The 15,616-nt window shown below is 36.5% G+C and overlaps 1 protein-coding gene across 7 annotated transcripts in view; it reads left to right on the top strand.

The window, feature by feature from the left end:
• LOC23687432 (fibrous sheath CABYR-binding protein) overlaps positions 1 to 13,884 on the top strand; it is a 330,422-nt gene extending 316,538 nt beyond the window's left edge. For 5 of the 7 annotated variants that reach the window (XM_021845614.1, XM_021845618.1, XM_021845616.1 and 2 more), the window contains 2 exons: positions 3,170 to 3,334; positions 11,473 to 13,884. In XM_021845614.1, coding sequence (XP_021701306.1) covers positions 3,170 to 3,334; positions 11,473 to 11,541 — 234 coding nt within the window. In that variant the 3' untranslated portion in view covers positions 11,542 to 13,884. The remainder of the gene's footprint in view (positions 1 to 3,169; positions 3,335 to 11,472) is intronic. The other 2 variants (XM_021845617.1, XM_021845621.1) reach the window with 1 other exon arrangement.
• The last annotated feature ends 1,732 nt before the right edge of the window (positions 13,885 to 15,616 follow it).

Raw genomic sequence — 15,616 nt, 5'->3', positions numbered from 1 at the left:
TGCAGATGGGACTGACTTGCGATTCACGGAAGATTAGGTTTCATCAAAATATCGCCTAGTTTTCAGAAACCCGATAAAAATATACAAGATTTTAATAGGAATACCTGGATTCCATTAAAATTTGACATTGTAAAATTGTAAAACTCCGCTACTGCTAATTAAAAATGATGATAATTCATACTTATATATATAAGGTTTTTGCGACCCGCACTGCCGTCAATCGCATGTCAGTCCCATCTCGAAAAAGTAGGCATGGATAAAGTTTCAGTTCCCGTAATAAATCTTTGAAATCCGCTAAGAATCTAAAAATGCGATTCGATTCGATTGATTGAGTGATCCTGCTGAAATGATGATTGTTCTTGGATTCATAAGATTTCTCTGAACTAAGATTTCCAGGAATCTACTATAAATTCCCATATTTCTAAGGAATTGGAAGGAAAACTTGGTTCGGCTAGGAAGCTACAGGATCGGGTTCAGAATGATCTTAGAGCAGTGCCGGTATGCGACAATATAGTAATACAACAAGATATAAAATCTAATATCACGTCGTTTTAGCTGGATATCAGTCGCGTCGCAAATAAGGTGTACAATAACATCTGTGAATTTTATAAAGCCAGCCGGCGACTGCTGGAAATCGGGGTTTTTCTATTTCGGGGTTCTATTGAACCGGAACCCGCTTGCGACGTTAAAAAAGGAGTTGGGGAAAGTGGGGCAGTTTGGCCACCTTAAGGTAAAGTCGATAAAAGTGCTGAAAATATTATGAACTTTTCGAATGTTTTCATGATTTCCAACAATTTTTAGATGAGCACACTAGATCCGCATGATTTCTTTTATCTTATAAAGTTCACGGATGAATGATTGATTTTTCAAAATTTGTCATTTTTCGAGTCGATTTTTTACTGATGGGGTGATATGAGCACCCCATTTTTGATTGCAAAATAATCTCATATAATCTAAAAATTCAATTATTTTGTAACTACACTTGAATGTTATTAGTATTTATAAACACTCCATGCAAGAAGATATATTTTTTTAGGAACATTCTAACAGTCAAACATCAACATTCTGAAATGATGAAATTTAAAAGAGCCATTCGGGGCAATATGGGCAGTTTTTTCGAACATCATTTATTTATTTTTATTTGAGTTTCGAACACTGACTTATAACATGCCTATTGCTTTATTTCCTTATAAGCTTTGGGGTTGCATGTTATTTCAGATGAAATTTAAAGAATTTATGCAGTTTTCAAGGAGTGCTCATCCCACCCCATTGGCCAAACCGCCCCGACTACCCCTAAGCGTTTTTAGGATTTGAACCTTGATTTAGAGAGTGAGAGCTATGTCGATCATTTCCGATCACCGAGGGAAAAAAATCCTCCGACATGTCGCATTGACTAATCCCTCACGAAAGCGATTTTATTGTGGCTTCGAGATTGGTAATGTCTGTCTCATTACGATGAATTTCGGGAAGTAAAAGAACACAATAAATGCTTCCGATGACAGTAGGAGAAGCGTTCCTATCGAATTTGATTGAATATGACATTTTTGAGCACTGTTTTGGAATTATGAACTGAAAAGCATACCACGGCTATTTTTTTGAAATTCAGGAGTTCAAATTTCTACTGGAGTATACTAGAGAGCCGTCGAGATTGGGTTAGAATTTCATCATCTGGTAGTTTTCTAGGCAATATTCTACATACTTGTAACTCTTTATAAGTCAGTGTACAGCTATAGTATCAATTTAGGTTTGATTCCATCACTTTTGTTATTAAGTACTAAAACAATATTTACTATAAAGATAATTCTTGGTTAAGTTGAATAGAAACACAATCCCCAACACTTTGATTTGTTTAGCAAAAATTTAAATACCTAGTTCCAGAATGTATTATACGAATTATACACCCGGTGATGTATCATATAGGTCATTAGACATCTTCATATCATGTTTTAGAAAAAGTAAGCTCATCCAACTGACGGCAGCCGTGCAACCACTCATCTCAGTTGAGCGTGAACTGTCCTGCCATCTAGTAGAGATCACCTTCAGTAAAATAGATCCATAGTATTAGAATGCATAAGAGGCTGGCGTTGAAGAAGTAAATCAGAGGCTCGGAAAACTGCTTGAATCTTGATCGTACGAGTGTTAATGGTCCATTCTGTGTGTGCATCCGCTGCTTACTCTCTGCTGGATCATGTTTTCCATAAATCAGCAAGACGACAGAAAATGCGAAGCGCTGGCCAATCTGATCGAATGGCATGGAGCCGAAACAGAGCAAACGATGGGCCTCCCGTGTGATACCCTGGTGCCTACGCATTCGAAGACCCGCGATTGTTATCCTTCCGAACCGCTTCCTAATACCTACGTGTCTCTTCTTTGTGCATTCGTGTTGAAGTGCCAGCGATACGTTTAAGCTCATCCCGACAAATTGCGCGTTACTGCAACCAACTAACAGATTGTGAATCGTCCCTTAATCCCATTCGAGTCTTCGTATCGCTTGTACCGTGTTGTCAAATTCCATGACCTTTCCCACGTGCCGAATAACTCCCAACTTTTCCCTAAATCGCTTCAATAAATGTTAGTAAAAAATAAAAATAACAATCATAATAAGATAAAACTCGTAAAAGTAAACTAAACTCTGTACTAAGCCAACTGTTTGGAGTAAGATTCAACGTTCTTTATCCGTCCAGAGCATTGATATGCAGATGAGCTTTCCTAATTCTTCACACATCACGTGCTACGTAGTCGTTAAGTGGTTACGGTTTAGTTAATTGAAATTAACACCAAATTCAAGCATTATTAATCAACTGGTTACTGTTAGCGTAGATTTGATTCATCCCTTAGATTGCTACCAACTACTAGCGTAGTGAACTACTATCCTCCGATCCATCCCTCACAAAAAAAAGCGTTTCCGCTACAAACTCACATCCCTTATTCTCTAGCTCATCATACCTCTTCCTGCAAGATATTGTAAAATCAGCAACGATCAACAAAAAAACATGTACATATAAAAGTGCACCCGCACCTCACCATTGGTTTTTTGTTCTCTTCCCCTCTTTTTTTCTCTCTCGCTCTCCCTCTACAACTTCAACTTTCTTCGCATCTCGCTCGCGCGTGTGCCCTGTCCGATTTTCTATCACAATGTGTCTCCGCTATTGTGTGAATTACCGAACAGCAGCAAAATGGAACCGCCGCCGTTGAGAATGGAACCGAAACCGCCACCACGACCACAGAGAACGGAACGACCGAAAACGGCACGGCGGTGGAAAATGGCCAGAATGGCGTGCACGAGACGTCCACCACGGAGAGCATGAACGGCGACACCGAACACAAAAAGGAGGTGAGTTGCACATTAAGAATTGTTCATGAATTACGATCGTTTTATTGTGAGAGACTTGTTCGCAAAACTTTGCTTCGTGAACAGTTTGTTCACTCAATCAATATTTTAATATGTAATTTTGTGCTTTGTTTTATGTTTAAAATCTAGAATGATTCCGACGTATTTCAACCTTCGGGCTGTCGCGCTTTTGTACTTAATACAACAGTTGTGATTTTTATGTTATCGTTTTGCAACAAAGATATCTATCGACACCAAACCAAAATGTATTCCTCAAGAATCTTCTTAAGAATAATACTCGACAGTTTTTATTTACAGTATGGCCCTTTGTAATACGGTAAAATCAACAAATGTACTTGAAAGTCGCATAATAATGAACGCACTATGTACGGTTCAAGGAAACCATAGTTTCAAATCGTCATATCTCAAAATCCAGATAATATAGAAACTTGGAGTCTTTATTAAAGTTGTTCTGGAGGTGAAGCGCTATCTGATGGTACCTTATTTAATTCGGAATTTGACTGGTAGGTGGCACTAGTGGGCATGGAAGTTTTCCTTTTGTTTTGCAGATATTTCATGATCCTGACTATTTAGAAGGACGTCGTCTTCGGCAAAGTTGTTTAGTAAGTTAAGGACTATCATTTTTCGAGCTTGTTGTTTCAAAATTTTGCCACTAGGCGGCGCTAGTGAGCATGAAACTTTTGTTTGCAGATATCTCAGGAGCCTGACCGACCACTTAGAAAGATAGTGTCTTCGGCAAAGTAGTTCAGTAGCTCAAAGGCTATCATTGTTTGAACCAAAAAATAGGGTATTTTTCCACCAGGCAGCGCTAGTGAGCATGAAATTTTTGTTTTGCGGATACTGCATGATCTCGACTTTTTAGACAGGCACCTTCGGCAAAGTTGTTCAGAAGCTCAGGGACTATCATTATTTTGCAAAATCTCGAACTTTAAGGATTAAACAAAGAAAAAATTTGAGCTACTGAACAACTCTGCCGAAGACAGCATCTTTCTAAGTGATCAGGCTCCTGAGATATTTGCGAAACAAATGTTTTATGCTCACTAGCGCCGCCTAGTGGCAGAATTTTGAATCAACTAGCTCAAACAATGATACTCCTTGAGTTGCCAATCAACTTTGCCGAAGACGTCATCTTTCTAAGTGCTCAGGATCATGAGATCTGAGAAACAAAAGTTTCATGCTCACTAGCGCCGCCTAGCGGCAACATCCCGAATTTCTTGGCTATAATAATAATAGCCCTTAAGCTACTGAACAATTTTGCCGAAGGCGTCATCTTTCTAAGTGGTCAGACTCCTGGGATATTCGCAAAACCAAGGGTGTTGTACAAAGTAAAACGCGCGACTATTTGCGTTACAAAAATTCGCGCGACGACCGAAAGGTTAAGAGCCAAAAGAAGCAAAAATCTATTTCCATCGATGTTTGATCTTTCCGCGAAGAAGACAATTGATGTTTTCTCGAGTTAACTGAGATGCCATATTGGCGACACCAATCCTCAACTACCTGAAAAGCACTTCGGATCAGGTCGAACAGAATACTAATTGACAAAGCTAAATAATAGTCGACAAATCCATAAGTTGGATAACCGCTATGATTGAGTTGTATCTGCTTATCTGCTACAAGATTCCATGAAGTTGGTAATAAGTCTCCCCCTTTAAAGCATCCGCAAGCACTCAATTTCTAAATCTCTGCTTGACGCAATGTCGAGAAAAGATACCAGGTTTTGATCATTTGAGAAATCTAATTGGTAATCATTGTAGTTGGTCCTTGATTTTGTGCAGCTTTCAATATGGTATCGAAAGACACGTTATCAATAGCACCTTCAATATGCGAGGAAACACCCAAGCAAGATTGCTTCCAAGTGAATGCTTTCACGATATTGTATTTATTCAACTTTGTGAAAAGGAGTCACAATCAACTTTCAAAACTCATCAACATTTTGATGCCTACACTTTGTATAGATCCTCCATAAATTATCAATAAAACAGCATTTATATGAAACAAGGAACGGGGTAATGTGGTCATAGCCAATCAAAGCTATCTTATCACGAAAATGGGCAATCAATACATGCCATGTTTGCAGTTTCGTCGTCGCACGTGATTTTCATTAAAACTAGATTTTTTAACTCGTTAAACTTATGTGAACGTCAATGTTTGAAAAATGTAACTCTTAGAACCATGATTTATTGAACTGTCAGCAAAACATACAATTTCATGGTTCAAATCAGGCTTCAACCCAGTTTTTTGTACAAAACTCTCTCATACATATTGACTTCTTCTAAGTTAAGCCTTGCAAACAGTTTTCCAAATAAAATAATAAGATTTAGTATGGTGGCTCATATTTCACCGTATGGGGGACCATTTCGCCCCGTATAGTGTAAAATTACACACAAAATAGTGTTTTTCAAAAATGTTCAGAACCAAATAAATCTAAGGAAAAAAAAAATGTTCAGAACAAAATTCTGAGTAATCTTTTTTACAAAATACAACTGTGGTATGAAAAGAGATACTTTGAACTACAAATGTAGCTTATGGAACGATTAAATTGTATTGTGTTTCTATGCTTTTCAAGAGCTTTTGCTTAGGTGGACCATACTGCCCCTATTGCTCCTATTGTTCGAATTGTTTTTTTCGAATTGGTTTTTATAGGGCAAGTGTACCATTAGTGGTGCACCTAAGGAAAAACTGCTAAAACACGGTGTTAAGATCATGAAATGTATGATTTTAACGTATCATTCGATAGATCTCAAATCCTTCTATCATTCAAATGAATAAAAATCACGATTCATTTGAAATTTCCCTGCAAAAAGCCTTGCACCAATAATAGGAACACTGTTCCTTTAGTGGAGGTATATTTTAAGGATGGTTCCTTTAGTGGCGCAAACCATTGATTTCTTATGGGACCCTCCACTATGGGTACTGATGCACTACTATAGGTGCAAAGGAGCAAAAAAATTAAGCAAAATAATTGTTTTAAATAGTTTTACGGTTAAATTTCATGAATATTATTCGATTACTTGTATCATTTTCGCATCGTACATAATAAAAAAATATCACATAATCATTTATTAGCGCGAAACATGCCAAAACACACTACCTCCACTATTGGAGCTACCTCCACTAAGGGAGCATTTGCCCTACACAAAGATAAGCCACACAGATAAAAATGTTTAAATTCCAATGGAGTGTAAACTGAGCATCCTTAGTGCTGAAAAGATGATAATTAGAATATGGTTGTCTCTGCTGGAAAACACCAAATCGATTCCGAAATTCCTTAGCTTCGGTCGGCACCTTTTAATTCACTTGGACCAATTCAATATAAATTGACAGATCTCTTTTTAGTGATTTGATCACTATTTTGATGCAAGTCCTTAAAAAGTATTTATTTTTAATGGAAGGTTTCTAAAGTTGTTTTTTTAACCAGAATGGTTTCTGAAGCCACGTTTCTTTTTTTTTGTTTTGCTTGGAGTGAATCCTTGTGCAAAATTTCAGAGGTTCCAGAGAAACCTTCAGAGATTTTTACTCCCTTCAGATTGCTCGAGAAAAAGCTATATACATTTTCTGAGTGATTCCTCAAGAGGTTTCTTTTGAAATACTTCTCCAGGAATCATCCCAGAAATTTCCCTAGATTTTTTTTCAACTTTCCCATGAATTCATCCAGAAATTCTTCCAGCGACTTGTCAAGGTGTAGCTATTGAAATTATTCCAGAATTAGCTCCAGGAAATCTTTGAGTATTTCAACGCTACTTTTTTCAGTAAGTTCCACAGAGATCTCTATAAAAAAAAATTCGAGGTTGCGTCAGAGACGTTTCTACTAACTCTTTCATAAAATTCTCCAGTTGTTACTCTAGAGTCTAGGACATGCCTGCCCAACCTTTTTTAAACCGCGGGCCAAATCGCAAGAATAAGTTTGTGTCGCGGGCCACATTTTTAAACGCACAAATATTCCTATGCGATCTGACGAAAGTTAGTAAATGAAGTTCATAAAACCCGACGAAATTCAGTGAATGGAGTGAATTTCATTTGAAGAAATCGATAAAAAGATAATTGCTGCTGGACATTGTGAGAGTCCCTTTCAAAATTATATAATAATCTAGTCCAGAATATTTTGAAGAATCTACCCAAGAAATTTTGGATCCTGTGAGAATAATATCTAGGATTGTTTTTTAGAATCCTACTCCAAATTCTGTCAGAATCCGACCTAATATTATTAGCATAAGCAGAAGTGTGCTAAAATTTAGATCAAGCTTCTACGAAATTTTTGATCAAAATGTCCAAGATTTTACTACTTTCGTGCCTTGGTTTCCTTCAGAATCTTACTCAATAATCATTTTGAACTGCTATCTATAATTATTTGAAAATGCCTAAAATTATTTCAAAATTAACCTGCTCATAATTTTATTATAAATTCGTTTAGTTTTCTGGCAAAATGTTACATAACGTTATGTTGCAATCTTGCCCAGGATTTTACAAACCTATGTATTGAATTCGTTGAAAATTATGGTTATGGAATCCTGGTAAACATTCTGTGAGAATCTTGTCAATGTTATCCGTGAAAGTCGTGTCCAGAATTCTTAAAAAATCATGTTCAAGATTTTGAAAAAAATCCTGCCTTTCTTATAATCCCGTCAAGGATCAAATGTTCAAGGACAAATGAATGAATGTCGAAAGAAGCCATGGTAGAAACATTGTTTAACACTCATAATTTTAGATTTAGAATTTGAATAAATTTAGTATCTAAGAAGGTTTATAAACAAAACAATATAAATAATTACTATAAGGTACCGTGGGGCAAGTGGGTAATGGAATTCGCATAGTTGAGATTCTTCAAATTCTAGAGACTTTAAATTGAAACAAATGAGGTCGTGTATATTTTTTAACTTGACTCCCACCAAATATAAGCAGCTCGTTATTTGTTTTTGAGAAAGTTGGATATGACGTCGGATAACTCTTCGGGAGAAATCAAACGGAATCCTTGAATAACGTATTTAGAATCTTTTTTATGTGGATAGACCTATACCCCATTTTTATGTTTTTAACTAGCTTTACATAGACATTCCACGAGATTTCCGTGTGTTCTCTAATATTGCAACTTTTCAGTCAACGTCTTCCTTTTAATTGGCTGCCCGAAGTAGACATATTAATATTGTAATGTTTGGCAACATCTTTTAGAGAAGTTCCATGATTTCTAATAGCTTTTAACGCTTGAGTATAGAGTTTCTTGAATTATCAGCACGTTATGTTTTTCTATGATAATTGCGAACCATGCTTACTTATGGCTACTTAAAGAGAAAACACAAATTCAATCTCTAATGATAAACTTTTCACTTGCCCCACCTGATAAGATAATTGACGGTGTTTAAATTTAGTTATTTTTAGGTCTACGTCGAATTAATTCTAAAACTTTTTTTATTGCAGTTTGAAACTGTCACAGAGGACAACTAAAAAGTGGTACAGGAAATCATTTTCCGCAACTTTTTTCCACTGAAAATATTAAAAAAAGATTGCACGCCGCCAACTTGTTACGGAGTAACAGTTGACAGGTTAACAATTTTTCGCTCTATTATGCAATAATGGCTGAAACATCTCAGAAATCTCTTACCTATCGTAATGTTCTCAATGGCCTCAAAGGTTTACGCATGAGTTTAAAACGTTAATTCACATATTCAGTAAAATATATCAATTGTTTTCACTTACCCCATTTACCCACTTGCCCCGCGGTACCTTACCAAAATTTTAGGTTGAAACTAAATTGAAAATTAATTAGGTTTAGTATGTTCTAATTTCGGGTTGGTAGAATATTCAACGGGCCAACGGGAAGAATCTTCGAACCTTCCGCGGGCCGCACAAAATGAGGTCGCGGGCCGGATGCGGCACGCGGGCCGTACGTTGGGCAGCCCTGGTCTAGGAGATCGTTCAAAGATTTCTACTGAAACTGAAACAATTCATGGAGCCATTTCTGTATGAAATCCTGGAAAAATTGCTGCAAACTCTCTGAAATAATTCTAGAAGACAATTTATACGAATATACAGTGGGATTCCGTTTTTGGCAATAAGGACGCTTTTTTGAATTTCTCTCTGATACCTTCATTTGCCTTATTTCCTTAGCAGCTTGCAGTGATCTTGGAGCATTGCTATTTGGGCTGAATGTCAGTTCTTTAGATATTTTCTTCTTCCTTTCATTCTTTCGTTCCTTCAATGCAATTTTGGGAAATGGCCGAACAGCCGTTGTTCAGCTGAGTCGAACGCTTTGTTGGAATCGGCACTTTCCAGGTAATGGTGTCAATGCCATCGAATCCTAGAAATGGCACTTCTTCGTCGTCGAAATGGACGTTACACTGGAAAACTTCAACAGTGTTTGGAAGTGTTTCGTAAAATCAACTGTTGCCAGGCCATCATTACAACCCTGAAACTGTTGACGGATTCATTTTTAAATACTTTTCAATTACTTGAGACAAGTTAGTTTTAAGAGGGACCATGATGCTGACGTTAAGTGGTTGAAGCTTGTGACTACAGTGAAGAGGCACGGAAACTACCGTGGCATGTGAACGCCTAGTTTTATACAGGAACTCCAAGTTATTTGTTGTGAGACGCATGTCCATCTAGTAGCAGTTACACTGGACTCACTGCTGTAAAAAAAATAATGATCAAACCACGCAAAAAAAATCATCGATGGTCATCCAGCCCGTAGCGTTACAGCTGAATAGTGAATAGTCATGCATATGCAAGCCGTAGAAAGGACTCCTCTATCTGCCCACCGGTAGGGAAAGATTTTAATCTAGTGTCTGCTTGCTGGCTGAAACACAAATCATCGATACTTTTAGGACAGGAATACTTATTTACAGTCATAAACTTATTGTTTCAGACAAACACACGCTGAACTTTTACAAAAAAAATGCTTAAAACAAGGTTAATTGAAATACAGTAATGTCTCGATTTTGTCAGCCACATGCTGCATTTAAGGTTGACAAAATTGGAAAAGAGCTAAAATCGGGAAAAAAAATTCGGCTGATTTCAAGTTTTATTTTAACTTAAGGACTTAGTTTTATGATTCTGTTTAATATAAAAAATTGTTTTTTTTTTTTTATTTCCATTTTCTATGTACCGTAATCCAAGGTAACATTGATCAATTTCTTGGATTATTATTAAAAATTTCAAAATTCAAAATTTTGGTCTTTAGATGATTGTATGGAAGTGGCCAAGGTAAATTGACTTTATGCACCCAGTAAATACGTGCTTATTCTGATTAGAATAAATATCAATTTCGGGGGTAGATAAAATCGGGTCAAAAAGGGTGCTAAAATCGGGGGTAGACAAAATCGGGTCATTACTGTATAACCAAAAATGGCACTTTTTGGCAAAATTAAGTAAAAACGTGAAATATTGAGGACATTGCGCAAACTTTGCTAATTTGAAAGATAATATGTGGATTTTTGAACCACCCTGGCATTTACATCTTTCTTTAGAACTGAGTTAGAAATCTTAAAAAGAAACTCTTGCCCACTCGAACTTTTACCCTTTAACTTTGAAAATGTGACTAGGTCCTATTCGAAGTTCACGAGTAAATGCAAGAAACTTGGTCAAAAACATAGTCACTCAACCGGTAGGGACCCTAGAAGAACATCTCCAGAATATCTGATGCACTGATACCTTTCGATGGCTCATAATGCATGATTTTCCACCCTAAAGTTAATAATCGTCATGCCTTGCATTATTAAATGGTTTTGACCCACAATCGATGACTTCCGACAGGACTCCAAATGGTCACTTTTGGAACATCTAGTGCGCTTGTCGTGTGACGGCTCGAAATTCATAATTTTTCACACTAAAGTGAATAGACATCCTCTCATTTCCTTTCTCGCAAGGTTACTTTTCAATTGAAACAGAGTCTGCTTCTCAGCTTGATGTTTTATCAGCACTTACAATTTGACCATTTTTTCCTCATTATTTTTATCATTTCCGATAAAATCTGATCGACATCCAGTAAATGTTGAAAGTCTTTATGGAGATTGTGGAGATTCGGCTCAGGATTATATTCCATTCCTTATTATTTTGTATTTCTACTATTCACAAGAAGTTTATCCATCTCTAATTCCAAATTCCTCTCTGCTTCGTTCCATCCACAGGAGAAAATTCCAGAGAAGGCAGCTCAACTTCAGCAACCTCCGCCGGCAGCAGAAGTAACGGCTGAATAAATCTATTGATTATTATTATTAATTAATTAATTGTAATCGTAAATATAAATACCGATGAGAGAGCAAGTGGACAGAATAAAACAGAAACGAAAGCAACAGCAACCATCAGGATCACCTTTTTCCCGAAAAGGGGAAGTAGTAATTGAAGGCAGAGAAGCATCAACAAATCCATAGCCAACCGCAGACAGGCAGGAAACAGTAGGAACAACCCGAAAACAGCAAACGAAGGAGCATCCAGATCGCAGCACACCACCAATAGAAATGGGAAGAACGGAACCTTTTTACATATTTTTAAAATTTAAAGTTATATTATAATTAATTTTATGAAAATATTTAAAGAAAAATCACCATAAATACTTTCAGAAAACGAATATATTTAGAAGGGTTCGATTATAAAGAAAACAAAAAAATCGCATTAAGGTGAAGCACATATAGCGTGCGTGTGTTGTAGAGCGAGCGAGAAGCATCGGTCTTTTTTCGGATATGTTGTAAGGCAGAGGCACCTCATGTTTTTTTCTTTTCTTTAAGTTTAGTAAAAAAGGATATAAAAAGGGAAAATTATTCAAGCTGCAAGCAACTAAGTTTACGAGAGTAATTACTACTACAACTTACTACTGATTGTCCATAATGATTGCATTGTCCAGTTTTACAAGATAGAATCGAAAGCAAATAAAAGATATGATTGATGAAAAACGAAAACGACGCAAACAATTTCATTTCCTCTACTACTAGGGATAACACAAACACAAAACCTTGGGATATTATCGACACACAAATAGTGGGAAAAATAAAAAATGGTGGCGACTAACGGATGATGAGGAAGAGTGGGGTCAGCCAGATGATCTCCGACAAGGGAAAGTTTGAAGCAAGCTTGCACCATCTTCTGGCTGGTTTCCCCTTCCACTTCTCTAAACTGGGTCGCAACTTTATAAATGTAAAAGGAATACTATTTATAGTTTAATTGATAATTGATAAATTATCCTATAAAGCTAAACTTTTTTCGAAGAAAAAATGTAAACATAAGCGTAAGTTCTTTTCTTTTATAACTTTGTTGTAAATTCTATTTCAAAGAAAGGAAGAAGATTGAAGCATAAGAAGGAGGAGCAGGAACACAATTTTTGCTGGTAGAGAACGAGAAAATTTCATAATTCTAGCCGTAACGAATTCAAAAGCAAGTCCATATTTAATCCAAAATTTCATAGTACATGTCATAAAACGAAGCAAAAATTCACACAAAAAAAGCATAACTGTAGTTTTTAAAAGTTTATCAATAGTAGAACAAAAACCAGACGAGGCATACACACAAAAAAATCACATACTCACAAAGACATTTTGAGCCGAAATCCCGACGCGGAGTTGACCACCACCACCTTTTGGATCGAACTCTGTTTTTAGAGTGACCATTTTAAAAGCGTGCGCCACATTTGCTGCAGCAGCAGTTTTTACACCCGTCCTCCCTCCTCTGATAGAAGTATGAACCAAAATAAAATCCGCGCGAATTAGACGAGGAGGAGAACGATCCATTTTCTATAGAGCAAATTATACATTTTAGCCAGGCCCACATGCCCGTGGTGCAAACAACAGCACGAGATCCCACGAAATTTTTTGCAACACCGAAAGACTGCCAGACAGACTTATTGACGCTGCATGACTGGTGTGACGAATTACACGTCACGCCAGAAAACAGCAACCACCTCACCGTTAAGAACGATCGTCATAAACGAATATTTGAAAATCGAACTATTATACACTTTTTAAAGCAAAACTATTAAAAAGCATACCTCCGTCTCGGGATCAAATCAAAACCAGAATCAAAGAGAAACGAAGGCAAACCGGACAAGCAAAATCATATTCCAACAACACCCGCAGTTTAATAGAAGATGTAATTGTCAATTTTAAAGAAAGAATGTCAAGCTAGCTCGAGTAATAAAAAAAATAACTGAAATTTAAATAAAAATAACTATACACAAAAACATACAGAATCGGTTGTAAAATCGCGAGAAAACGAAATAAGTAAAACAAATGTGAAGGCAACTTTTATGATCGGGAGTCCTATTTCGAAGTTTTTGGACAACGGTCAGCGTGGATGGGGAAGCGGGAGTCTCGGTCGCGTTCGCGGATAGAGGAATCGGATTTAAGAGCAAGCATTAGGTATTGTAACTCTACTACCAACAAACACATCGCAATAGACGCTAAAAAAGAGTGCTCAGCCAAGCAACACAGACAGACACTAAATTGTAAAACAGTCCATCAGTCCGACAGCGGCAACTACAGACAGAACAACTACAACAACACAAGAATCAAAATAAACGGAATAAAGTGAAGAAACATTAGAAAATTGAATTGGACGGTATTCTTGCGAAAGAACATTCCTGTGAGTTTTGTTTGTTTTGTTAGATATCCCTTCCAACTATGGGTAGCACCTTTTTAAGCTAAGATCCTGATTGCTATTTAAAAATAATACCTTCATAGTGCACATATTTATTAAAATGTTGTATGATTACATTCACCACCTAGTAACAAGCGACCCCAAACGTTCATTCACAAATTTCACGCAAAACGATCATTACCTTTATGCGAACTCTGCATCTCTTTGCCCATTAAACAATGAAGGAAGGCTGGGTGTCCTTATTTCTTTCACAGTGAGCAGATGAGTGTGGAGTGGAATCCTTAAAGCATCTCTGATCAATTTGTTGGCTGACTAACTGGCCCATCTAACGCATTAGAAAAGTCTGAGGTTTCAATTGGTAGACTTCCCATTGGCTGGCAGCCTAGCCAGCTATTATTTGTATATACAGAGTTCATACAGTTCCTTCAAGAAATCTCTAAGATATATTCCACAAGCTTTTCTTCCAGAAATAACTCTCAAACTTCTCCAGGCATCTCGCAAGTACAGTAGGGGGAGATCCTCCAGTACCGGACAAAGTCGAAAAATTGAGAAATCATGGTCCAATCGAGATGGTGTATTAGTAGAAAAGAAAGCTATTATGAAGACTAATGTTTGCGTAGAACATCACATCCTTGAAAAATGCATGCCTTTTTACAAAAGTTAGATTTTTTTTTTAATTGACGTATTGCCTTAATTTTGAGCCTATTGAGAAATTATTTTGAATATGAAAAATACGCAAGCATTTTCGAATATAATCATAATTTGTTAGTATGAAAGTATTTGTACCATAATTGAACTAAATATGGACAAATTACAATTCTGGTAAAGCACCTCCTGTCCCCCAGTTTCGGACAGCTTGATTTTTGATATGATTACAAAGATAATTATTGCACCAATGTCTCAAAATATATTCGTTTTCCATGGATTCTGTCGATCATAGTATCAAACATGCAATAAAATTAAGAAAATTGAACATTCAGAACAAACATCGTAAAATGTGCTATTTTTCATCATATATGAAAGAGGTTTTTGATGAACATCTTGCACACTAAGAAAAACTCAAATTGTTCTTGTAAATGTTGCAAATGCATTGATTTGGCAATGATATATTATTCCTATGGTAAACACATTCAATAATGTTCAAATTTACAGAATTCGAGGCATTTCCAGATCGTGTCCGGTATTGGGTGCCACCTTTCAAGATCGATCAATTTGGTACGAAAATACATCATCAAAATGCAATGTCAAAATTTTTATTTATATTTTCAATTTTATTTTTGTACACTATAAAAATGGTTATATTTATCAGAGTGCTTCGGAAGGCCCAAGCAAGACGGTTCGTTTTCGGGGCACCGAGAAGTTTTGCTGTTCGCGCTGTGTGAGTGCGAAAAATATTCGTGTTCAATCAAGGATGGATTACCAACTGGTGAGCTCGTTTCATGCTTATGATAACACATTTTTTCATGAAAACGTTAGTTTTATGTAATATCCAATCAAACTTTGTATGGTTCGTCACTATAAGTGTCGGCATGATGCTTGTTTTATACAATTCTAATATACATATAAATTTTTTGATATTACTTAAGATACTTTTTTGAATTGTTCGACATTATGAATGTTGACGTATTTTTTAAAACTTCTACCAAAGACTTTTCTTCTTGAGACAAAAATGCACAGCAATACACT

The sequence above is a fragment of the Aedes aegypti genome, chromosome 2, assembly GCF_002204515.2.
Source record: "Aedes aegypti strain LVP_AGWG chromosome 2, AaegL5.0 Primary Assembly, whole genome shotgun sequence".
In the NCBI taxonomy this organism is placed as follows: Eukaryota; Metazoa; Arthropoda; class Insecta; order Diptera; family Culicidae; genus Aedes; species Aedes aegypti.
The sequence above is the reverse complement of the archived record's forward strand: the minus strand, read 5'-3'. Positions and strand labels throughout refer to the sequence as shown.